Source organism: Peromyscus californicus, unplaced genomic scaffold (assembly GCF_007827085.1).
Source record: "Peromyscus californicus insignis strain IS unplaced genomic scaffold, ASM782708v3 Scaffold_2__1_contigs__length_46816999, whole genome shotgun sequence".
Taxonomy (NCBI): Eukaryota; Metazoa; Chordata; class Mammalia; order Rodentia; family Cricetidae; genus Peromyscus; species Peromyscus californicus.
The window spans coordinates 7725302-7752025 of record NW_026294540.1 but is presented as its reverse complement, the minus strand read 5'-3'; the positions used below and the strand labels follow the sequence as shown (position 1 = coordinate 7752025).

At 48.2% G+C, this 26724-nt stretch overlaps 1 protein-coding gene and 2 long non-coding RNA genes across 4 annotated transcripts in view; 1 reads left to right on the top strand and 2 right to left on the bottom strand.

Moving 5' to 3' along the window:
* Ksr2 (kinase suppressor of ras 2) overlaps window positions 1-21565 on the bottom strand; it is a 379014-nt gene extending 357449 nt beyond the window's left edge. Inside the window, exon 1 of one of the 2 annotated variants that reach the window (XM_052755170.1) lies at window positions 20686-21565. In XM_052755170.1, the coding sequence (XP_052611130.1) occupies window positions 20686-20865 (180 nt within the window). In that variant the 5' untranslated portion in view covers window positions 20866-21565. The remainder of the gene's footprint in view (window positions 1-20685) is intronic. The other variant, XM_052755169.1, reaches the window with a different exon arrangement.
* A 453-nt stretch (window positions 21566-22018) lies between these two features.
* On the top strand, window positions 22019-24868 carry LOC128120921 (uncharacterized). Its single transcript, XR_008222003.1, has 2 exons — window positions 22019-23673; window positions 24419-24868. It is a non-coding gene; the product is annotated as an uncharacterized LOC128120921 (long non-coding RNA).
* The window catches only part of LOC128120922 (uncharacterized), a 19800-nt gene continuing 17268 nt past the window's right edge, over window positions 24193-26724 (bottom strand). The window contains exon 3 of the long non-coding RNA XR_008222004.1: window positions 24193-24812. This is a non-coding gene — a long non-coding RNA (uncharacterized LOC128120922). The remainder of the gene's footprint in view (window positions 24813-26724) is intronic.

The following is a 26724-nucleotide window of genomic DNA, read 5'->3' as shown; positions in this document are numbered from 1 at the left end:
ATTCTTTACTGTGCCCGCCTCCCACACATGCACCACCACACCTAATGCTGGGGATGGGATACAGGTCTCTGTGCACACAGGGTCAGCACTCTACACAGTCATATTTCTTGTCATGCCCTCCCTGGAGATGGACTGAGGCTACCCCATTCAATCACCACTACAAAGCCAAGAATTCATTGGCTACCCTTCTTCTCTAAGCTGGATAATTCAAGCTTGATTTTATTTTAATTTTATTGTCTGTGTTATTATTGTGTGAGTATGGTGTGCATGTTTGTGTAGACCAAAGATAAGGACCTGCTTTTCTGTAGTGGGTAGCCATTCCAGCTTTGATCTGGAAGTTCAAACCCCCATTGAGGCTTCGGTAACTGTCACACCTACAAGGCGGAGCCAAGAGAGGACCCTGAAGACCCGAGATCCAGATGGGCCAGCTCTCTTGGTTCCTGGACCCTGGACGCTGGAGGTAGACCGAGCAGAGTTCTCCAGAGAACACCGCTGGACTGCGCCACACCTTTCCCAGACCCTGTTACCTATCCCTTCACTTGTAAGTTACCCCACAAAATAAACCTCCCTTTTAACTACATGGAGGGGCCTTAGTAATTTCACCAATACTTCTCTCCTTCCATCACAGGTTCTAGGGATCAAACTCGGGTGTCTCCCTTGCAAGGCAGGGGCTTTTATACCTGCTGAGCCATCACACTATCCCTACAAGTGTCGTTTTATTTACAACCTACAGATGTAGCCGACTCAGAAACAGCAAGTGCTACTAACTCAGAGGTTCCCTCTGATGACCACACTGTGGGTCCTTACTTTCTTCTTTATATGAACACACATACACACACAGGCATATGCACGTGTACACACACAGAGAGAGATTTACAGTGAAGTTGCTGGTACCCTTGATTGGATAATGGCCAAGTCGTGTTCACTTCCTATCAAATATCATGAACACAAATGTCACTTCACAGCTCGTGTCCACAAGGACAGCTCAGGCATATTCCCTCAGGGACATCGGCACCAAGTGACCTTCAGGAACTGTCACATGCTGTAAATTGACCCCTTGGTCTAAAGGAGACACAGATATTGTGAGTTGGAAGAACTTTGAAAAGAGATTCAAAGTAGAAAGCTTACCCAACAGACTTTGAGGTCCGGAGGTCAATCCTCAGTACCCCCATCAAGAAAAAAGGAAGAAATTAATACCTGTGTATTTTGTTAGGGTTACTATTGCTGTGATGAAACACATGACCAAAAGCAATTAGGGGAGGAAAAGGTTTCTTCACTCACGGTTCCATATACAACAGTTCATCATCAAAATCAGTGAGGGCAGGAACTCAAACAGAGCAGGAACCTGGAGGCAGGAGCTGATGCAGAGGTCATGGAGAGGTGCTGCTTACTGGCTTGCTCCCCATGGCCTGCTCAGCCTGCTTTCTTATAGAACCCAGGACCATCAGCCCAGGGGTGGTCCCCACCCATAATGGCCTTCCTCCATCAATCACTAAGTAAGAAAATGCTCAACGGCTGGATCTTACGGAGACATTTTCTCAATGGAGGTTCCCTCCTTTCAGGTGACTCTAGCCTGTGTCAAGTTTACATAAAACCAGCCAGTACACTGTGTCTAACAAACTAGAGGGTAGTGACATGAACCAGTGGGAGAGCACTTGCCTCGCTTGTGCAGGACCCTGGGTTCAGTCTTCAGCACTGCAAAATAATAAGTGAACATACACACACACACACACACACACACACACACACACACACACACACAGCCTAAGAGAAGTATTCTCATAGTGTCAGTGACCATACATGGTTGATGTTGAAGGTCTGTCCTGGCTTCATCTCTGTTGTCATTGACAAAAAGCAGCTTAGGGGAGAAAAGAATTCATTCAGTTTATAATTCCAGGTTGCAGTCCACAACTGCAGGGAAGTCAAGGCAGGAACTTTAAACATCACATCCACAGAGCAGAGAGGGAATGTCCACAAAGATCCTGGCTTGCCGGCTTGTGCTCAGCCAGCTTTCTCCTCTTATACAGTTCAGGAACCTCAGCCTAGGGGATGCCGCCGCCCATGATGTACTAGGTCTTCCTATATAAATTCACCGATCAAGGCAACCCTCCACAGACATGCCCACAGGCCAACCTGATCTAGGTAACTCCTCATTAAGATTCACTTCTCATGCCGGGCGGTGGTGGCACACACCTTTAATCCCAGCACTCGGGAGGCAGAGGCAGGTGGATCTCTGTGAGTTCGAGGTCAGCCTGGTCTACAGAGTGAGTGCCAGGAAAGGCACAAAGCTACACAGAGAAACCCTGTCTCGGAAAAAAAAAAAAAGAAAAGAAAGAAAGGAAGGAAGGAAGGAAGGAAGGAAGGAAGGAAGGAAGGAAGGAAGAAAGAAAGAAAGAAAGAAAGAAAGAAAGAAAGAAAGAAAGAAAGAAAGAAAGAAAAGAAATAAGGTGGAGAACACAAAAAAGCATACTTCTGGAGATCAGAGGACAATCTGCAGGAATCATTTCTTTCCTTCCACCATAGGGCATCAATCCCTTGAGAAAGCTCCGAGGAATGGTCACACACAGTCACCATGCACAGCCACAAACTGTGCACAGCTCCTGACCAGAGGATTCCCAACTGCCTGGCAGCCTGATCCAGAAAACGTCAGTTTTGGAAAGGGAAAACCATCTCCTATAGCAGGCCCATCTCCCCCTAAACAAACAGCGTTCACAGAAGCATTATTTACAACATATTATTCACAGACATAAAAAGGAGTTAAAGGGAGTAGCTCTTGACTGACCAGTAGATAAACACATTGGATCTGTGGATGCAGTGGAATACTATTCAGCCATAAAAAATGAAGTATTGGTAAATGCTGTAGCACAGATGGCATTTGGGGACATTGTGCTGAATGAAGGAACACATATGAGAAAGGCCACATTCTGTACAATTTCACAGATGTAAAATATCCAGAGCCATTGACAGGTGACAAGTAATAGACTGATAGACATCAGGGTGTGATCAAGGTGACGGGGCTGACTTTTTCGTCAAGTGTGAGGCATCTTTGTGTCTGATGGTTACAAGACATTGACCATGCACCAAAAACCTCCCACCGTACCCTTCAAAACCATTAGAATGCAGAACCCTACATAACACACATTCTAAACCTCAGCGTTTAACAACCTGTGAGAAAATAAAACCCAAACTGGCCACATCAATAACAGTGGGAATAATTTTTAGAGCAAGGAAAATGACTAGGGATAAGAAAGAAATTTTAAATAATGTTTAAAGAGTGAGTCAAGGGCTGGGGATGAGGCTCAGTGGGTAGCATGTTGCCTCAGACACACAAATCATTGGGTTGAACCCCAGCATATGTCTGTAATCCTAGCACTCAGGAGTTGGAAGCAGGAGGATCAGAAGTTTAGGGTCACCCTTGGCTACATAGATGTAAGGGCAGCATGGGCTACGTGAGAACTTGTCCCAAAAAAAGGGAAGGGTGAGAGGTTCTGTGGGAAAAGGTGCTGCCTCCAACCCCGACAAGCTGAGTTCCCATCCTGGGACTCCCAGGGTGGAAGGAGAAAACTGCCTCCCACAAGTTGTCCTCTGACCTCTACATACACTGTGCCCCCTTAGCACACATACACACACACACACACACACACACACACACACACACACACACACACAAATAAATAAATAAATAAAAATAAGGGCACAAATAACTTTAAAAAGAGAAATTCATCAAGATATAATTATTCTAAAATAAATGCTTAAAACAGCTCAAAATATATAAAGCATAAACTAAGAGGACTGTAAATAGATGGAAAAATCCACAAAATGTAGAGGGTGTCAAGACTCCTCTGTCTGCAATCAACAGAATAACCGGAGAGAATGTCAGCAACAGAGACAGAATGTAAACAACAGAACACTGCACACATCAACGGCAAAATACCCACTCAACTTCAAGCACACACGGGCACATTCACCAAGACAACGTAGTGAGCCTTAGACATCTAAGAATGGAAGTATACAAACCATAACTGAATTAAACTAGAACACAACAGCAAAAAAGCTCACAGGAGACTCCTCAACACTAGGATTTAGCCACATACTTATAAAGACTCCATGCATCAGGGCCAGGCACAATAGCTCATGCCTTTAATCCCAGCAGTTGGGAGTCAGAAAGAAAGAAAGAGAGAGAGAGAGACAGAGACAGAGAGAGGGAGGGAGGGAGGGAGGGAGGGAGGGAGGGAGGGAGGGAGGGAGGGAGGAAGGGAGGAGAAATAAAAAGAAGAGCAATGTAAACTCAGAGAAGAAAAAAGAGGGATAGGGGTACAGTTAGAACAAATTTAAAAATAAAAATAAATTGGAAGGAAAAAAGGTGAGAATAAATGAAACCAAAGCCTGGTTTTCTGAAAAGGAAAATTAAAATGATAAAGCCCTGGACAATTTGACAAAACCAAGCACGAAAGAGGAGGCATCACTACAGATCCTATGGGCACCAAAGGGGCAATAGAGGAAAACACAAGGACTCCGTGGATGCAAACTCAACAATTCAAATAAAACTTACTCCCTGAAAACCACAAGCTACCCAAAAAGTTGCTCAAGAATAAACACTTTACTATCTTTTTGTTTGTTTGGTTGGTTTGGTTTAGTTTAGTTTTTTTTCAAGACAGGGTTTCTCTGTGTAACCCTGGCTGTCCTGGAACTTACTCTGTAGACCAGACTGGCCTTGAACTCACAGAGATCTGCCTGCCTCTGCCTCCTGAGTGCTGGGATTAAAGGCGTGGACCTTCACCCCCTGGCCTTTACTTGATCTTAACACTATCGAAGAAATTTAATCTGGGGGCTGGAGAGATGGCTGGTCAGTAAGAACACTTGTGGCTCTTCCTGAGGTCCCAAGTTGGGTTCCTGACACCCACATAATGTGCCCCACAACTGCCTGTAACTCCAGCTCCAGGGGGATCCAACACCTTCTCCTAGCCCCGATGGTCACACATACACAGGTGGCATGCATTCACACAGACACATCTACACAAATGAAATAATAAAAAAAGTATTTTAAGAGAAACAATTAATTAAAAAAACCTTTCGTGAATAATTTAAAATAAAAGCATTGTAAAGGAAACAAGCTATACTAACTGATAAAGAAAATAAACTATAGGACCATACCAATTGATCTAGGAAAAGCGTTTGACCAAATGTAAACTCAGAGTGAACCAGGAATAGAAAGAATGTCTTAATCTTTTAAAGGAAAGGTTAATATACCAAAACAATATATTTTAAATGCCCAAAGCAAACATCATTATGATGGAAAAACTGAGTGTTTTCCCCAAAAGACCAGGAGCAAGACAAGGATGTCTGCTCCCACTGCTCCTATTAAACAGCACAGTAAACGTCTTCACCCGTAAAATAAAAAGTTTAAAAATACAACTATCCCTATTTGTGGACAACACAATTATCTATGTAAAAAATTCCCACAGCATCTGTATTTTTAAAATGTCCCAGTATGTTTATTCAAATCACAAGATGCAAGGTCAACAGAAAAAAAAAAAGCCACTCGAATTTCTAATGCTAAAAAGTAACAAATACAAAATGAAGAATTTCCAAGTCATGTGTTACAGATGCAAGAATAAAATGAAATACTTGGTCAATTACAGGCAGGATCCACACACTGAAAACCCTTTGTCAACACCACACCATCTCCACCGCTGTAGCCTTAGACTAATTCTGAAAATCAAAGTTAGTTCCTCCTAACTCCTCCTCCTCCTCCCTTCTCTCCCCTTCTTCTCTCCTCCTGCTTCTTCTTCAACATGGTTTTGGCTACTCAATTCATTTCTCCTTCCATTGTAGACTCAGTTTGTTTATCCCTAGTTTTAGAACCCTGTTATGGAGGTCGAGAGATGGCTCCATGCCTGAGAGCTCTTCCAGAGGACTTGGGTCCAAACTCCAGCACCCCTATGGTGGCTCACAAGTGTCCATACCTCCAGTTCCAGGAAATCGGATGCCCTCTTCTAACTTCCGAGGGCACCGGGCACACACATCCATGCAAGCAAAACACTCATACATGAAATTAAACAAAGAAATCTACAAAAATGAAAGTTTACTCGGGAGGCAGAGGCAGGCGGATCTCTGTGAGTTTGAGGCCAGCCTGGGCTACCGAGTGAGATCCAGGAAAGGCGCAAAGCTACACAGAGAAACCTTGTCTCGAAAAACCAAAAAAAAAAAAAAATGGAAGTTTAAAAAAGGAAGAAAGAAATCGGGCATCACAGAGCTGCTGCAGAGACGTCTCAGTCAGCAAAGTGCTTGCGGTCCCAGCATGAGGACCTGAGTTTAGACCCCCAGAGATCATATAAAAACCCAGATACACCGTGGGGAAGAGACAGGAGGATCCCTAAGGCTCACTGTCACTTTAGCCAAATCAGTGAGTTCTACATTCAGTGAGAGACCCTGCCTCAAAAAAATAAGACGGAGAGTGAGTGAGGAAGACAACTGAGGTGACCTCTGACCGCCACATGCACTCACACACATACACATACACTGTGCTCACACACACAAAGAAATACCATACACACCAGCACACCACATCACACCCCATGTGTGCATATAATTACACATGTCAATGAAAATTAAATTTCCCTAAAAGGAAAAGTGGGTACTGATAGGCATGGGTATTTGATTCTACAGCCCAGGCACAAGAAGCAAGTCATCGAAAGAAGAGATAGTCTTTGGAACAACAGCACATCCAAAAAGGTGGATGGGAGGGGGGAGCTTACACAATACACAAAAACTGACTCAAAACACATCATGGATCTAAACACGGGTTATCAGACGCAAGATATTTGCCATCAAAGACAGGAGGCATTCTTTGAGGGCAGGCGGAGTTCTCAGCCAGAACACCAAACACTATGATGTGGAAAAGACATGAGACACGACTGATCATCTGGGCTTCACTGGATTTTAAAAGTACTGCTCTGTCAGAGACAGTATCAAAAGAAAGAAAAAGACAGCTCGCAGAGCGGGAGAAGGGATTCTCAACCCCGTACCTGAGCAGGGATCTTGTTCAGGGCCTATAAAGAACTCGCAAGGATGCGGCCCAACTGTCCTCAAGTGGGAGAAAAGACTTTGGACGTTTGCTTTCTGATGCTCTGATTAAACTCTTGACCAAAAGCAGCTTGAGGAGGAGAGGGTTCCTTTAGCTAAATCCTACAGAGGGAAACCAAGGTGGGAACTTGTAGAAGGAACATGGAGGCAGGAACTGAAGCAGAGGCCACAGAGGAAGCTGCTCACAGGTTTGCTTTCTGCCTCTGCTCAGCCTGACCACAGAAGAATCGGATGGAGGCACTTCCTCCACTGAGGGTCGTCCCCCCCCCCGTCAGGTGTGTCAAGTGGACAACTGATATTAGCCATCATGGGCTTGAACGTACATGTTCTCAAAGACTACGTATGGGGGAGAGATAATCCCACAAAAGCTGCACTCAGCCTCAGACATCAGAGGAACACAACTGAAAACTATTACACTGATATTAAAGTGACTAAAAACACACTGGGGACCAGTGAGATGACTCTGTGGGTAAAGGTGCTGGTTGCCAAGCCGAAGAAGACCTGAGGATTCCCAGCACCCACAAAGCATAAAGAAAGAACTGGGTCCTAAGAGTTGTCCTCTGACCTCGTTATCTGCCACAGCACATGAACTTCCCACCCTGACACACACACACAAATGAATAAATAAATAAAAATTTAAGACAAAAACAAACAGTACTGTGGTGGTTTGAATAAGAATGACCCTTACATGCTCATCTATTTGGATGCTTAGTCATCAGGGAGTGGCACTACTTGAGAAGGATTAAAGGGTGTGTCCTTGTTGGAAGAAGTGTGTCCCTGAGGGGTGGGCTTTGAGGTTTTCAAAAGTCCAAGCCAGGCTCAGTGTCTCTCTCTTCCTGCTGCCTTCAGATCTGGATGGAGAACTCTCAGCTACTGCTCCAGCACCATGTCTGCCTGCATGCTTCCCGCCATGATGACGACGGACTAAACCTCTGAAACCGTAAGCCAGCTCCAGTTAAATGCTTTCCAAGAGTTGCCGTAATCACAGTGTCTCTCCACAGCAGTAGAACAGTGACTAAGACAGTGGCCATCCCAGGAGCTGGTGAAGCTGTGGGGCCACATGCCAATAGCCACACACGTCAATACAGATGCATAGGGTGCGGCCCATGGAAAGCAGTTATCTACCCTATGATCTGGCCGCTCCACAGCTATGTATTTATCCCAGAGAAATGTAAAGCTGAGTTCACATAAAACAAGTTCATGGTTGGGGAGATGGCTCAGTGGTTAAGAGCACTGGCTACTCTTCTAGAGGACCTGAGTTCAATTCCCAGCACCCACACAGCAACTCACAACTGTCTATAACTCCAGTTCCAGGACCTATGGTACCCTCACACAGACATACATGCAGGCCAAACACCAATGCACATAAAAATAAATCTTGAAAAAGAAAATAGAATTAAAAGAAAAACAAGAAGAAAAGATAAAAACTAGAAATGTTCTTTAAAGAGAGGAAGTAAAGCTGGGCAGATGATTCAGTGGGTAACACTTGCTAAGAAAGCTTGAGGTCCCAAATTTGAATCTCCAGTATCCATGTAAAGGCTGGGAGTGAGTGACCTCTTGTGCTTGTAGGGGTCTGAGACAGGAGGTTCACTGGAGCTTCTTCCAGGGTTGGTGAGAGACCCCATTTCAGGGAAATAAGGTGGAGAATGGTAGAACAGGACACCTGACATATTCCTCTGGCCTCCACATGCATGTGAATGGGCATACACACACACAACACACACACACAGAGCACACATACATACACACACATACCACACACATATATACACTCACACCACATACACACACGCTCACATGCACACACATATATACACACACACCACACACACACACACACGCCACACACACAAACACACCACACATACACACACACACACACACACACACAGAGGAAGTGCTGCCCTGTACAATCATGTGGATATGAATCTCACAGACATCCTGTGAGAAGAAAGCTCATCTCAAGAGCAGCGTGCCCAGTGATTTCATGCACAGAACATTCTTTAAAAGAGGATGGCCAGCAGTTGCCAGGGCAGGCAGGCAGGGAGGGCGGGGTGAACGACCAGAAGGACCAGGAAGGGGTTTAGTGGGTGGGAGGACTGTTCAGCAGTCTGAGCACGGTGGCTTTCAAACCCACCTATGGGTTAAAACCCACAGGAACACTTAGCCAGGTGTGGTGGTGCACACCCATAGTCCTAGCTACTCAGGAGACTGAGACAGGAGGATTCCAGGAGTTCAAGGTCAGCCTAGGAAATACAGTGAGGAAAGGAGAGAGAGGAGAAAGGGAAGGAAGGAGGGAGGGAGGAAAAGAAATATATATCTAATAAAATTATACTATATAGTATATAATGTTATATATAAAATATAATATACTATATTATATATTATATATAATAAAATAAAATACGCAAACAGTGGCCTTGGGAGACAGCTCAGTGGCAGAAGTACCCACTCCACAAGGCAAGGACATCAGTTCAGAACGTTAGAGCTCACATGGGGCCAGGCACAGCAGCACACATCTGTAATCTTGGTGTACCTCTGCCCAGATAGGAGGCAAAGGCCAAGGTAAAAGCCCACTGCTAGCTAGCCTGGTGTACACAGTGGCAAACCCTGTCTCAAAGAAGATGGAAAATGAGGAGCAACATCCAAGTTTGACCTCTGTCCTCCACACACATGAGCAAACACACACACACACACACACACACACACACACACACACACACACACACACACATATACACACACACAAAGATTTCTTAAAAGCCAGAAATTTTAAAAGCCATGATGTATTTTACTTAACATACAGGCTCTACATGCCCAGCAGTGGTGGAGCACACCTTTAATCCCAGCACTCAGGAAGAGAGGCAGGAGGATCTCTGAGTTCAAGGCCAGCCTGGTCTACAGAGTAAGTTCCAGGACAGCCAGGACTACACAGAGAAACACCATCTCGAAAAACAACAACAAAAACAAGCAAACAACAACAACAAAAAAATACAGCTCTACACTAGGCAAAAGATCACAATCTGCCGGGCGGTGGTGGCGCACGCCTTTAATCCCAGCACTCGGGAGGCAGAGCCAGGCGGATCTCTGTGAGTTCGAGGTCAGCCTGGACTACCAAGTGAGTTCCAGGAAAGGCGCAAAGCTACACAGAGAAACCCTGTCTCGAAAAACCAAAAAAAAAAAAAAAAATCACAATCTATGGAGGGAAAAGGAAGCACAAATTTGGTTGATTTAAGGGCAGGATGAGAGTTTACCATGTGGTAGCAAACACTCCACATCTGGATAGAAGGTTTGGTTGGCTCTGCTGCACACATCTGGCAAAGGTCAATGATGCTCATTCAAGATCCAGGCTGCACATAGCATACCCTTTTCTTCATCTCAGCCTGAGTATCAACCAAAGGTGTGCACGCAGATTTACCGGAGGGGTGTGTGCTCATGTCTGCCATCTACCCTGAACCCATCACACTGTGATGGGCTCGGACATGAAGGGAGGGATAAATAGATGGACAGATGTGCAGTAAAAGAATAGAGGGAAGCCGGGCAGAGGTGGCGCACACCTTTAATCCCAGCACTCGGGAGGCAGAGACAGGTGAATCTCTGCTAGTTCGAGGCCAGCCTGGTCTACAGAGTGAGATCCAGGACAGGCAGCAAAACTACACAGAGAAACCCTGTCTGGAAAGAAAAAAAAAAATAAAAAAGAATAGAGGTCACAGGTGGTCAAGTGCAACATTGCTGTTTTTTTGAAATTTGCCGTCATAAACTTAGGGAGAAAAGCAAATTTATCACCGCACGTTATTAGTCCCCTGATTTAAGGTCTTGGGTGAGGGTCTCAAGAACTCAGGGAACATCTCCCCAGAGGGCTCTCTTTAGAGCTTTGTCAAAGAATTCCATTCTTGGAGCCTGGATGTTATGTATGCTGCTTTTTTGAATGGTCACAAAACACAGATTCTCCAAGTCAGATAAAGACAAAAATGCAAAATGTGATACAAAAACCAATCAAAAAACAAAGTCCCTGGGTGCCCCACTTCACGGCCACTTCCGTCCATCTGTTGGCCGCCATACTGAGTGTAGCTGCCACACTGGCCCGTCATTCACAGATGAACACAAGTGAAACCCTCACTTGTTGGGGCTGAAAGGCTGCCTCTGGGAGTAAAGGCAATTGCCACCAAGCCTGATGACCTGAGTTCACTTCCCAGGACTCACAGCAGGGTGGAAGGACAGACCTGATTCCCACAAGCTGTCCTCTGACCTCCACGCACACACTGCAACGCATGCACCAGTGTGTACGCATGAGTGTGCATGTGTTTGGCACGTGCGTGAGCACATGCGCTCATGCGCGCACACGCATACAATAAATGCTATAAGCAACTTTTTTATTATGCAAAAAAAATACACACAAAGTTTCCACTCTAATAATTTTTAAGTTCATAGTTTAGTGGCGCCAGGTGCCCTGGAATGTTGTGTAACCACCACCACTATCAGCCCCAAAAGTAGTTTAATATCTTAAACAGAAGTCCATGGAAATTCCATACCCGTTACACAGCGACTCCGCACACCCAACACATTATGTCTTCAGTTCTACTTTCTGTGTTTAGGTCCGGGCACCCAACTCAAGGGGAAGGAAGTGGGGGGGGGGGGGGTAGGAGAAAGGGGAGGGGAAGAGGAGAGAAGGGGAGGAGAGAGGAAAATACCAGCAATGTCCCACACAAATGTCCCTTATTCCACTAATGTTGTTTAAAACTTTTTAATCTCCTCAGGGAGAAAGGCACCAAGATACATGTGAATTAACTTTGAAATAGTTAAACCGGTATATCTAAATATTGTCGTTTCTATGTGCCCCGTATAAAAATCATTACTGAACTTCTTTCCATTCTTTGCCGTGCTGAGAGATTAGGAATCCTTGGGCAGTCAGATCTCGGGTAGGAGCCCACCACACCAGTGAGCTCAGGCTCCTTGGCCACTTTAAGTTGTTTCCATCACCCTACCTTTCAAGAACTGTCACCCAGAAACACTCCAGTCAAGCAATGTTCCATCACTACAGTCCTTACGAATCTATAGCCATCACCGCCAGCCACATCAGAAATGTGCCCTCTGCCTCACATCTGCTCTGGCCTCACCTTTCTCTTCGGGGTCACACCACCCTTGGAGATACCATAATACAGGGGTGAATCTACCTGTTCCTTATCTGTGGCTCCCTAGCCACGACAGCTTGGGTCCAATCAATTGCTTTAAACCTCTGTAAACTCGCTTGTAAAGCTGGATTGACCCGCGGTTATGGTCACGACCCACTGGAGAGGCATTCCAGCCTGGAGGAAACCTGCAGGAGAAAAATCACTCCAGGCTTCTGTTTGCTTCTCCTTCTCCCTTGTCTCTTCCCATCCCTCAGCTTCTCCAGCCTCCGTCCCAGACACTCAGTCTCGGAACATCTCCCCTGTCCTAGACCCACACAGGGTGGGAAGAGGGGAACAGGAAATTTAGTCTGTTCTCTTCCCGAAAGTTGAGCGGGAACCTAGAAAACCATTGCTCATTGCAGGGAAACTAGAAAACTCCATAGTTAGAAGCCATTCCAAAAGTCAGAGGGGGCCAGTGAACCCCTCAGAGAGAGTTTGCCACTCAGAATTTTGAGACGCCTCTACAATGGAATTGGGGCTGAAGGGGAGCGTGGGGACGGAACACACTGGCCTTGCTCAAAACCAACTAGTAAGAAAATAAAATATGCATTCATGCCAAGGATAAGGGAAACAAATGTGACCTTTGACCTAGCAGTTTCACGTCTAGGAACTGGAGGCAAGCCCCAGCCATAGGCTATCCAGCCCAGGCTCATCACAATGGGAAGTCACAAATAAAGGCTGTAGAATTTCAGTCAGGGATTATGGAATAGCCCTGGAATAATAGGCAGCCATTAAAAATAACACCTTAGGGGGCGCTGAAGAGATGGCTCAGTGGTTAAGAGCACTGGCTGCCCTTCCAGAGGTCCTGAGTTCAATTCCCAGCACCCACATGGTGGCTCACAACCATCTGTAATGAGATCTGGCGCCCTCTTCTGGCATAAAGTTGTACATGCAGATAGAGCATTCATAAACATGGAGGGAGGGAGGGAGGGAGGGAGGGAGGGAGGGAGGGAGGGAGGAAGGAAGGAAGGAAGGAAGAAAGGAAGGAAGAAAGATAGTTATCTGCCTATCTCATTACTTGCTGTACCAGAGACCTCTTGCCCTCTTCAAACTTACTGTTCTCTTCTTCCTGGGCCCACAATCACTGCAACACACACGCACACACACAAATCTTCCCATCAGGGGAAGGCAGGCAGGCAGATGTGATGAGGGTGACCTCAGGAAGGAGGCTTTTAGCAGCTCTGACTTCTCTGCACTCCCTGCCCTTCCTGGATGTAAACAGAGATGCTACAAGATGCGAGAGGGATGCCTGAGAGAACAGTGGGCCGGTCAACCCACCTGGAACTGATTTGTGAGCGAGGACACCACCTTGCTCTATCGGGGTCCAGTTATCACCACCAATCCCATTTAACTAACCTTCGTAGCAGCTCCCACCAAGAAAGGGAGGGGGGCTGTTCCCCCTCCCTCTACATCCAGGCTGACCACAAGACTCACTCCAACTCACAGGACACAGTGGAAACAACACGGTGTTCCAGGTCCCTTGCAAGTACTGTCCTTGCTCTCCTGGGACACTAACCCTGTAAGAAATCACCCAAACCATTGCCCTGTGACGCTCCTCATCCTGTCCTAACCCCTTCTTCTTCCAGCTTCATGTGGCCCCGTGAATGAGGCCAGACCAGACCAGACCAGCGATGGCATCGCCAGCCGAGCACAGCCCACAGACTCACAGGACTCGGTCTCAAGCGCACACTTTCCCAAATGGACTCAAGTCCAGGGAGGGCTCATTACAAAGAAACCAAGAACTGAGGTGGAAGGACAAAGAGCAGGGTTGCTAAGGGTGGCCATGACGCCTGTGCCGCACGAGGAGATGTCATGGCGTCTGCCCTTGGCCCCCAACACCCATCACTTCCCTCCCCCTGCGATCTGACCACAGTCGGGTCGGCCCAGAGCCACACGTCCCGTGCACTGCCGGAGGCTTCCAGCCCCGATGTCTCTTGGTCACCATCCAGACGACCTCTGTCAAATCCCACTCCTCCTCCAGAGCAGGGATGAACCAAGTCTCACCCACCGCCTATTCTTGTCAGGCCCCAAAACTAAGAATAGTTGGTTTGTTTTTTTAAATGTATAACAAATCAAAAGAAAAAGAATAAATACATCATGGTATAGGAAAATAATATCAAACTCAAAATTCTTAGAGGCCACAAATAAAGTTTTATTGGGAAACTTCCCCACGTGCCCACACCTCATGGGTGGACTGTGGCTACTGCAGGCTATGGCAGTTGGGTAGAGCTGTCTGCAAAACGTGGGGACCACAGAAAAGGCTGGCTAGCTAGTCCCTGGCATCACACCTGCTGTCAATCATCTTTTTACTGTATTCCCTCCAAAACCTCGGAAGACTTCTGTCTCCTCCCACAAAGAGATGAAAATGGTCCGAGTGACTCCCCTGTGCCACGTAAGACCCCAGGAATCGGGGGGCTTAAATTCACATCTTGTGACACTCCATCAGGCGCCCTCCATTCTGAGCAAAGTGGTCCCTAAGCGACACTGTGAAGTCTAGAGAGCCCCGGGGATCACCTTTGCTGCCATCTCCACCCTTCCCATCCATCTTTCCACTCCAAATCCCCACCTCCCCCAGCCAAGCAGGCCTCCACCACTGCCTGGCCAAGTTTCCCCAGGTGGATGCTATGGAATAAATACCACACACACCCCCAGGGTAATCCTTGGAAAAGGAAAACACCCTGGGCTCCGTCCTCTCTCGGAGCTACCTCGTGCACAGACGGCAGAGTAAAGGCTCTGAGAAGTCCTGTACTCCGTGTTTCCAAAACCCCTTCACCACAGAGTTTGTTTGGCCCGCAGAAGACTTATTGAACATCTGCTTCCAGCATAGAGCTAACATCCCACACAGTCAGGGTTCTCCCGAACATACTCAGAAGTGCCACTCAAACTCCCTTCTCCCAGCCATTCCCCTGCCGTTTATTCCACACCATCCCCTGCTAACCACCATCGCTGTTATGGGTTGAATGTGAAGCGTCACACATACACACACACACACACACACACACACACACACACACACACACACACACACAGAGGCTGGTGTGCTTGAGCATTTGGTCCCCAAGCGGTGGCATTGTTTTAGAACGATGTGGAACCTTTAGACCAGTGGTTCTCAACCTTCCTAATGCTGCAACGCTTTAATACAGTTCCTCATGGTGTAGTGACCCCCCAAGCATAACATTATTTCATTGCTACTTCATAATTTTGCTACTTCGATGAATCGTAATGTAAATATCTGATATGCAGGATATTCAACACCAAGGGGTCATGACCCACAGGTTGAGAACCGCTGCTTTAAAAGGCAGTGCTTTGCGGATGGAAGTGAGTCCCCGAGGGGCGAGTCTTGCACTTTGATATCTGCTCTCTGCTTCCTGACGGTGGACTGAGCATGACCAGTTGCCTTATGTTTCTGTCACCATGCTTTCTCATCCTGATGGGCTGTGACCCTTTTGTTTGTTTGGTTTTTTTTTTTTTTTTTTTTTTTTTGGTTTTTCGAGACAGGGTTTCTCTGTGTAGCTTTGTGCCTTTCCTGGGACTCACTTGGTAGCCCAGGCTGGCCTCGAACTCACAGAGATCCGCCTGGCTCTGCCTCCCGAGTGCTGGGATTAAAGGCGTGCGCCGCCGCCGCCGCCGCCGCCGCCGCCGCCGCCGCCGCCGCCGCCGCCTCCACCACCGCCCGGCTGTCTGTTTGTTTTTGTTTTTGAGACAGGGCCTCACTATGTAACTCTGGCTAGCCTGGAACTCATCAGAGATCCACCTGCCTCCTGTCTCCTCGGTGCTAGAATTAAAGCGACGTGCCACCATGCCTGACCTGTGTTCCTTTTTAAATCATAAGCCAAAATGAATCCTTGCATCTAAGGAGGGCTAGCTGGGAGGCGCTGGAGGGAGAAAGGAGGTGGGGGAGAATGATGTGATACTATTTCAATTTTTTAAGTGGAAAAAGTACAAAATAAATAAATAAGAATAAACACAAAACAACAACAACAGCAACAAAGAGAACCCTTTTTAAAGTAGTTTCCAACAGCATTCAGTCCCAACAAAGGGAAAAGTAATAAATACTTTCTGCCCCTCTGCTACTGTCTGCTTAGTACCTACTGACACTATAGTTCATTGGTGTCTTCAGAAGTGTCACCCTTGGTGATCCTCACAACCACCCACTAAGGCAGGAATTGTTGTTACCTTACAGTTGTCAGTTTGGGTTAAAATGTTTACATTTGTATCCAATATAAAGCAGAACAGAGAGGAAGACAACCAGCCTCCAACTCCAAAGCATGGACTTTCTTCTCCATCAAAATAACTACCAATAAAATATGGGGGCTGGTATCACCAGTGGTCCACCCAATATCCATTGGCACCTTCCCCCATGAAAGCAGAGCCTGGTGGTCAGCACAGGGGTCATCCCAAGCAAGGAAAATGATGGCTTTTCCACTTCTCTCCATCCAGCCTCCCTTGCAGCTAGAACATTTGATCCTAAAACGGCCAAGGAAACATAACTGAACATTGCTGCTGAGAAGGAAGGTTACCATGGGAAAGTCTTTGTTTCCTAAAGCCAAAAATACGAAGCTTCCATCTCTCCACATTTGCAGAGTCCTCCTCTTTCCTGCCTGGAATGCAGATGTGACAGCTGCAGCAATGGAAGCCATCTTGGAACCGTCACAAAAAGAAAAAAAAAAAAAGGGCCATCAGAACTTCCTGAACATTTGGCCTTCCTGAACGTTTGGCCTTCATTGACACTTTGCAGGGATGTAAACCTTTCTTCCCTACCCAAGAAGCATGCTTTGTGAAGGCCAAGTTCATGTGGAGTGTTTTTGTTTCTTGAGGCGTACGGCATACACACTAGCTATCATGCATGTCTTTAGGATGCTCCACTCAGTCTCTTGGTGATGCTGGTACCTGTGAGCAGGGAGCTGTGGCCATTAAGTGGCAGAAACAACCGGGAACTTGTCTCTCAACATGCGATGCCTTGAGCCACCTTGGGACTCTGCCCGAAAGACAGACGAATGTCATCAGATGCAGCCCATCGACTTAACCAGAGCATGAGCCAAATAAATCACCTACATACACATCTGGGCTGGCAAGATGACAGTGGGTAAAGACACTTGCCTTGAAAACCCGAGGACCTGAGCTCAATTCCTGGAACCCAAAGTACTCACTTGTGTACTCACTGGCACATGGAATGAAAATTCAAGATGAATTTAAAACAAAAATAAATAGCTGGAGCACACATTTATGTCCTAATGGATTAGGATTTTTGTTGTGTTTTATTCTTGTTCTTGCTATTTGTTTTGTTTGTTTGTTTGTTTTTGTGTTTTTCAGAGTTGGAGGCTGAACAGGATGTATTAGGCAAGATCTCCACCACTGAGCTACAACCCGGCCCTCTTTTTCTTCTTAATTGGAGACACAGTCTTGCTATGTGGCCCAGGCTAGCCTTGGACTTGCCCTCCTCGTGTCTCAGCTTCCCAGGTACTAGGGTTACCGGTGTGCACCACCATGTCCAGCTTGGATAAGTAATTCATAAAGTAACCCTATCAAAACCTGAATCAGAAACCTGGGGGTTGGGGATATAGTCAGCTGTAGAGCCCTTGCTAGCATTCACAAGGTCCCGGGGTCAATTCCCAGCACCACCAAAGAAAACTTACACACAGAAGCACACTGTCTGCTTACTAAATGCAGATTCCTGGGCCCGCTCTCCACTTTCAGCTAAATTAGAATGTGGCCATTAGGTGCTGGGCATCCACACTTTAGCCAGCACCCCCATGAGGCTTTCATAGATGTTAGGGTAGAAAGCTCAGTGAATGCAAATTCTAGCGGGACCACACCTTCCCTGGCGCTCCTCCCCTAACCCCTTGGTCTTAGAGAACTAGAAAGTCAAAATCGGCATAGTCGCTCCAGAACAGTCACTGGACAATATGGATCAAGTGGTTGGTGTGTCCTGTGGTACCCTCAGAAAAAGATGTATTCCCTATCGTGCTGGCTAGTTTTACGTCAACTTGACACAAACTTAAGTAAATGAAAGGAAGGAACCTCAACTGAAAAAATGCCTCCATTATATCCACCTGTAGGGCATTTTCTTAATAAGTGATCAATGGGGGAGGGCCCAGCCCGTTGTAGGTGATACTATCCCTGGGCTGGTGGTCCTGGGTTCTTTAAGAAAGCAGACTGAGCAAGCCAGTGAGCAGCACCCCTCCATGGCCTCTGCATCAGTTCCTGCCTCCAGGTTCCTGCCCTGTTTGAGTTCCTGTTCTGACTCCCTTCAATGACGGACTATAATATGGAAGGGTAAGCCGAAAAAAACCCTTTCCACCCCAACTTGCTTTGGTCACGGTGTTTCCACCACAGCAACAGGAACCCTGACTAAGACACCTGTGATTCCAACTTCTTGACCAGCACACCAGGACTTCTGTCCCCCAGTTTCAAAATGTAAACCACCTTGCAGAGAGACCAGACAGAACCAAGTGCCACAGTTGGTTTGTGTGTTTGCACAGTGCTGGAGATTGAACCTGAGGCCTTGTGCATGCTACAAAAGCGCTGGACCACTGAGCTACCTCCCCAACCACAGAGCGCCCAGCCGTATCAATCACCATCTCTTGGGAGTCCTCAGAAGATGGGACAGAAGGAAACATGTGAGAAATGTAAGCTGTAATAGTCACAGCCTAGCATGGAGGCTCTTGGTGACAGAGAGTAGAAGAGATGTCGTGGTGGCGGCCTTCAGGGGTTGTCTATGGACGCTGTCCTGGTTATAGTTCTGAACCAAATCTGCTGTGGGCCCTGTGCAGAGACCGGGGCTGGGCTAACACATCCCACACTTTTTCTTCCAGCAGCAAACGTTAGCCAAGCTCGCTCGCTCTCTCTCTCTCTCTCTCTCTCTCTCTCTCTCTCTCTCTCTCTCTCTCTCTCAACTCTGAGGAAGGCAATGCCTGTGCCTCCCAACACTCTTCCCACATTAACATTTATCTTATTTCATCCCTGGGATCCTGTTACCACCTGACAGGTGAGCAGAGACATATATCCGAGGATGGCAGGCGTGGTATTAAAATATACACACACGAGAACTCCTCTTTCCAAATGATAGCCAGCCTCCAGCATCCTGACTATCTGGCTACATTTAAAACCACACAGGGAAAATAAAAGGCCTGGAAGTGAATCAGAGAGGCACATTCAAGCAGATGACCCGGTCAGCCAAGACTGAAGACTTCAGGCTTCAGGAACTCACAAGCCAAAGACCAGCCGCACCACCAAGCTCCATGATACATGGCGGGGGTACCACTAAAAGGGGAACCTTCCTTTGCTCTGAGCTCCACACACCACCCCCCTGGCAAATGCCAACTAGTGGGAATTCCCAAATTAAATCAAGCAATGTGGACAGCTGGGCCATTTTGTGGGAAGGAAGGTGAGGGGGCTGGATCCATCTGACATTTTGAACAAGGTGGATGCCCAAGGATTTCAGAACACCAGGCCTTTCCCAAAACCCTGAAAGCTTCCTCTGAGAAAATGGCCTTTGAAGGAAAAAAGAGTTCCTTCCATCTCTCTGTGGTAACTTTGTAGCAATTCTCTGTCACCGTCTCTCAGCAAACTGCTTCCAACTCCACTCAAGTTCTGTCGGAGAGATGCTACAGAGAGCCAGACATAGCTCCTTCTCCTGGACCCCCATCCACCAACTCTCACCAAGACAACCCAAGAGGATTTTTCCCACGCCACCTAGTGCAAGAACCACTCCAGGCAACCGTAATATCGTTTCTTTTTACACGTTTTGGGCCTGCATCAATCCCCTTACATCAAATGATTGTGTTAGAAATGGGTAGTTCCCTGGGGATTTTTTTTTTCTTCTATTGCATGTGGTTTCCTAAGGTGTATATGGAGGGTGAGGGGTGAGACACAGAGCAAAGGGTCGAGTCTTTCCATTCAGGCAGCCCCATCAAACCAGTCAAAACCACCTTTGACCACCTGCAGAACGCACAAGGTCACGTGGGTTCCCTGCAGCTTCTTAACGTGTCTCCCAGCACACAAGCCCCCATGGCATATAAACAAATCCCCAAACGCAAAGAAAAGGGAAAAAGAAGAAAAGAAAAATAATAATAATAATAAAGAACTCCCTCCCTCCTCCCACAGGAAAAGAATAATCATGGCAACAGCTACAACCCATAATAATAAATACGGAACAGCAATTATTACTGCTACCACCGCCACCCGGCCGAGCACAGACAACAGCCGCACTGGGAAGGGACATCCGCGCTGGCTTTGCCGGGTGATAAATCATAGCGCATCATTCGTGCCCACCTGCTTTACCCTTCCCCTCCCCAGGCCCTCCCTCAACAAACAGAACCCCAAAGGGATGGGGACGGACTGGAGGAGGGGAAAGGAATGAAGGATTGCGCCCCCCCCCCCACCCCCCGCGCGCGCGCGCCCCGACCCCATCCCAGGCAACACCTACCTCCAGGGTCCGGATCTCCTTCTGCGTGAGGTCGTTGGAAGCTGCACACTTCGTCCTAAGCCCTTCCAGATTGGAGATGCTCAAGTCTATCATGTTCTGAACCAGCTCGCACTGCTGCAAGGCTTTTTGCAAACTCAGAGGTTGCTGCTCCTCGCTTTTCGTCATGTTTTCCTCATCCATCGCTCGCTCTGCAACCCCCCTTCCCCTCCTCCTCCTCCTCCACCTCCTCCCAGAAAGAAAAAAGGGGGAGGGAGGGAGAGGAGGTAGAGGGAGTCCACCCCCCTACGCCTCTCCAACCACTGCGACTTCTCAGCAGTGTCTCCTGAAGAAACCCAACATCTCACACAAGCTTGAGGGGGTGGGGGTTGGAGGAGGGGACAAGAGCCAAAATTTATTATTATTTTTTTTTTGGAGGGGGGAGTATCAGGCAGTCTGCATTAGAATGTCCCTTGTCTCTCTCCTCTCTCTTTCTCTGTGTCTCTGGTCCCTAAAAAGGGAGAGATGCCCGTTTGTCAGAAGCCAACCAGGTGGTAGGGTGCAGTCTGTACACTTAGGAGGAGGAGAAAGAGGAGGAGGGCGAGGAGGAGGAAGGGGAGGAGGAGGAGTGGAAGGAGGAGGCAGAGGGAAATAGAGCTCACGCTTCGCACACCGGCTCCGTGAAGGGCGGAATTATATGGATATAAATCTATTTGGCCGGCTGGCTTTTATGTCAAAAAGGAGCGCGCCTGCCCCCCTCCCGGTCGCGGTGACACGGCATGGTCCGCGGGTCCCCGCGCTCAGCGCGCTCTCAGGATGCTGTGCGCACGACTGGCGCGGCTGCGGCGCCCACTGCGGCTGGCTGCGGTCTGCTCCCCGCGACAACACTGCTGCTGCTGCCGCTGCCGCTGTCGCTGCTGCTGCTGCTGCTGCTGCTGCTGCTGCTGCTGCTGCTGCTGCCGCCGCCGCCGGGCTCCAGGGGTGACGGCTCCTGCCTCGCTCCACACCGACATCTTGCCTGTCAATCACAGGGCGGGGTGGGGAGCGGAGCGAGGGATGCAGCGCCGAGAGGCGCCGTGCGCGCAGCCGGTCCCCGGGTCCCCCCAACCCCGGGCGCGCCTGGGACCCGCTGGGGGCAGGCGGCGCGTGCACCTGCCCGCCGGGCCACCCTCCAGCCTGGGAGGCGGGGTCCCTTGGGACTGAGGGGCTCGCGTGCTGAGCGCAGCCGCTACGATGCGGTGGGGGGTGGGAAGGGGGGGGTTAGCGGGCTGGTCCCCGAGGTGGCGGGGAGGCCGGGCCCGGGGGCGGGGAGAGGTACTCGGTGGCCGGGGTGGGGGTGGGGGCCACTACGCCAGCCCGGATCTCGCGAGACGAGGCCGGAGCGCGGCTCAGCAGGTGCGCGGGGGCCCGGGAGCAGGTGCGCGCCGGGCTTGCTGGGCTCTGCAAGTCTGTGCGCCCCGCCTGGCCTTGCGGGTGTCTTCTTGTGGCTTGGGGGAGGCGGTGGGGCGATCAGGGGTCGGGGAGAGAGACAAACCTTAATGGGTTTCCCTGAGTTGGGGCGGATCTGGGGACCACAACTACCTGGGCCTGATCTAGCTAGGGTCCATTGGCGGAGAGACAGGAGGCTTTGCCTTGCTCGCAATTGCTACCTTGTCCCACAGGGGCCTGTGGAGTGTTAACTCCAGCTACTAACCCTACCCTTTGTCAGCCGCCTAGGGTACGGGAGTAAAGGACACACCGGAGTAAAGACGTTGAGGGCGGGGAAGGATACTTTGTGACAAAGAAGAGGGAAGATATAAGAAATTCACATTTCACAATGCAGTTAACAAAGTTTTGCTGGAGTGCCTCTGTTACAGATATATGCTTTTTATTAATTGATGGGGTGGGGGACGGGGACACGTGCACCGCAGTGTGCCTGTGAGGTCAGAGCACAGCTTGTGAAGTCAATTCTCTCCTTCCACCATGGGTTCCAGGAATTGAACTTAGGTGTCCGTCCTGGCTGAGTTCTCTCCACCAATCTGTTATGAATTAATAAAAAGATATAGCCTTTCTTCTCAGCTGCATGCGGTGGCGCCCACCTTTAATCCCGGCACTAGAGAGGCAGAGGCAGGTGGATCTCTGGGAGTTCAAGTCCAGCTGGCTGGTCTATATAGTGAGTTGCAGGCCAGCCAGGGCTACCTAGTGAGGCCCTGTCTCAAAAAAAAGATCGTGTTATAGTTTGGATAGAAGGGGACTGAGACGAATTACCCCCAGGGGGCTTTATTAGGAAAGTGGCATCCATCAGGAGAGCATATGGACAGCTGGAGAGGCTGCTACCTCACAATTACCACCCACTTTTGAATGGTGTATGGCTACTTCACCCCCATTGTAAAGCCAATGGTGACAGCAGAAATAACATGGCTCATGGCGGCTAAAATATTTACTATCTGGCTCATTCCAGGGAGCTATGCCAACTCCTGATTAAATCAGTGTTCTCTATACAAACTCTGCCCAGACCACACTTCACCCCAATTCTCTTCTGACTTTTTTTTCTTGTCGTTCAGGGTGAAGTCTAACGTTATCACAAGGAGGCCTCCCATCTCTGACTGAATCATCAAATAGCATCCCTAATGAACTGCCCACGGGCTGTGTTTTCAATAATGAGTAGCCTGGTATGGCATGTACCTGAAGCCCCAACCCCTTGGGAGGCTGAGGCAGGAGGATTGCTTAAACCAAGGACTTTGAGGTCAGCCTGGCGACATAGTAAAATCCCCTCAGGGGAGAAGGGGAGGGGAATATATTGGCAAAAGGCATCCTTTTCTTCCATCTCTGGGATTCTAGGAAGTTTTGCTAAGAGCAGTGTTAAGAGTCAGAACTTACGCAAAAGTTTGTCATCTCTAGAGAAGTTTGTCATCCCTAGAGAAAGCTACTTGCGGTGTGAAGAGAATGGACACCACTGGCAGCCAAGTTGGATCAACTTGATTTTCTAAGACTTTGAGCCACGGGCTTTAGAATTCACATGGAGTTGAATCAGTATGTCCATTTCTGTTGGGGCTGGGGGTGTGGTTCAGTGACAGAGCACTTTACCAGCATGCCCTGGTCCTGGATTCGATTCGGTCCCCAGCACCACACACAGAAAACATTCTCTATCCATAATGAGGGCAGGCCACCGATTTTAAGCACTCTGAAGTATAGAGTCCCGTTCAACCGCAAAGTTGTCTGCCCTCCTATTTTCTCCATTTTCCTTTGTTTCCCTTGAACATATTAACATTGGTTATGTTCAAACCTTCTCTGACTCCAGCCCCTGTCCTCTGATGAGGCTCTTTCTAGTTACTATGTTTCTCTTTGTTTTCAGTGATCTGGCCCTATCTCTTAGTGAGCCTTGTTGAATTTTTGTTTCGTGCCAGATGCTGTGTATGAGACATATATAGAGTCTCTAAATGATGCTGTCTGGCCCTGAAGAGAAATGGGGAATGATCACAACTCCATTAGTTGGCTGAGCTGGGTGAAGGGTGTGTTTCTGTTTCAAGGTGGCGCCATCTTCTTTGTTCACAGAGTCCCCTCTCCCTGCCCCTGTGTCCCAATTCCCAAAGTATGACAAGATTTTTGAACACTGTTTTGTTTTTCTGGAACTTCCTCCATGGCTTCTCAGCCTTTTGCCCTGTGGCGTTATCCAAACCCGCCAGTTATCCCAAGCTAAAAAATGCCATTTTCAGACTCGTTTTCTGTTCTTCTCTGGGAGATCAACCTCCCAAAAGTCCCTTGTTTGTCCCCACAGGACTAATGAGATGGACACAAGTTCTTCTGGTTTCTCTGCCCTGCCCCCACCTCAGCAACAGTCCACTCACCTGGTGAAAGTTTATCTTCTCAGCCTCTTTCCCGGCACCCATATCAGCTCACCCACTTACAATTCTCCTGTCTCCGGAATCCCGAAATGTGGCCCCTCTGGTCCCGGTGTCTTCCACAGATCTCTTAAGAGAGTTTAGCAGGAGTCAATAGTGATGGTGGGACTGGGTTTGATCTTGTTCCGAAATGGCTTCTCTGCTTGTCATCAAAGATATTTCCACTGAAGCTTAGATGATGAAAATAATCAGAAGTCATCAGTCGGCAGAGCAACAGTGAATGCCTCTTTGTCCCGTTTGAAAACAGCCCACATTGTGGACACCACCTCTCTATAGGAGAAATAACCTTTTTTTAGGATTCACTAATAAATTTGTATTAATCTTTACTATATGTGTTATTTATAGATGTGTGTGTGTATGCACAGTGTACACATATGGGCTGTGTTTCTCTGTATGCAATAAGACAGAGTGGACATCTTGCAGAAGTCAGTCTTCTCCTACCATGGAGGTCCCAGGGATCCAACTCAGGTCCTTAGGATTGGCACCAAGCCCCTTTACCCCTGAACCATCTTGCAGGCCCTAAAGATCTCTTTCAGAACTTTTCTAGCAATCAAGTACTTGGGATCCGACTCTGCCCATGAGACACAGCACGTGGGGTTTTTTTATGGAAAGTAGAGAGTGGAGAGGAATCTGATGGGAGCGTGCAGACCAACACACAGGCTTTCAGGTGCCCAGTCCCACACGAGTTGTGATGTCCATGCTGAGGGGCCTGACGTTGTGTTCACAGGCATGGCTTACAGTTGCTTTGGGCATCATCCCTGGCCTCACAGCCCAGGCTGTCTCTCTCTAGTCTTCCTGGAGAGTCTTTCTAACCATGCTTTGATCTGCTCAGACAGTCCTAGTGTGTAAGGGACAGATTCAGTAAAAATCTTGTTGTCCCTCCCTGACCCCCTCTCCAGGGTCTCCCATAGCCTATAGCCTGGAACTTACTATATGGCAGAGGATAACTTGGAACCTATGACCCTGCTCCCTCTTCCAGTGCTGAGATGTAACCCCAGACGGTTCAGGAGTCTGCAGTGAACTCCAGGTAGGGTTGGATATTTCCTTCCCTGCCTGTTCCCCATCACTTGCAGGGCTGAGCAGGAAAGGGCGCCTCCTCTCTGAGAACTGATGGATACAGAGTGTCAGTTGCCTCATTGGGTCCTGCCAGCTGCCTACCTGCTGATCCCAGGTGTACACAGGGAATCCTTAGTGACCTAAAGATCTGAGAGCCCTGCCAGGGTTAAGACACACCGTGATGACCTTCCAAGTCCTCCTTTCCATTCTTGCCCTTAGGAAGCACCCCACAGCTCCCAGAGCCCCTTGGCTCAGTCTTTTCAGGGTGGCTCAAGCCCAAACATGCTTTAAGATTGTCACCTGACCCCTGGGGAACAGGATAACCCTGTCAGAGAAACGTCTAGATAAGATCTTGACTTTATCATGTCTAGGCTGGAGGTTGCGAGTTACAGACGGTCACCGGACAAGCCTGACCCACCTCTCCACCAGAGAGAAAGTTCACCCTCTCCCATCACCTTGGAGGTTCAACAGAAATTCTGGAACACCAGAAAAGTGAAACTCTCCACCCCCTGCTTGATTGGTGATGAGCTGGCCTCACGGTTTTCCAAATTGCCTTGGGCTCACAAATTGGGGAGTGGTGAATTAGGAGGCAAAAGGGCCATCCACCTGGAGCTACACAGGACCTACATTGACTTCCTAAACACTATGCAGCCAAGGATGACCTTGAACTTCTCATCCTCCTGCCCCCACTTCCCAAGTGATAGGATGACAGGCTTGTGCCACCACCATGGGTGGTTTATGCAGTGCTGAGGATCAAACTCAGGCCTCTGTGATGCTGAGCAAACAGTTCTGATCAAGAGCCAGGTCCCCAGGCTCTTGTTTTCCTTGAATGCCTGTGTTAATCTTCCCAGGCTGTTTCTTTTTGTACTTTCCTTTTTTTTTTTTTCCTTCCTACCAGTTTTACAGATGGAATAGCATCGGACCAGAAGCCCCCGAGAGACAACAAAACCTCTCGCAGCTGCACAGGGACTGTGATCCTGTTCTAACTAACGCACAGAACCCCCAAATATAAATGACTTTAAAAATAGCTTTGATCAGAGCAAACAAAATGTTCCCCTCTTTAATCTTGTCAGGGTTCTCTGACATCAAGGAAAACTGTTTTTCTAGAGTTCACCTTTCGGGGCCT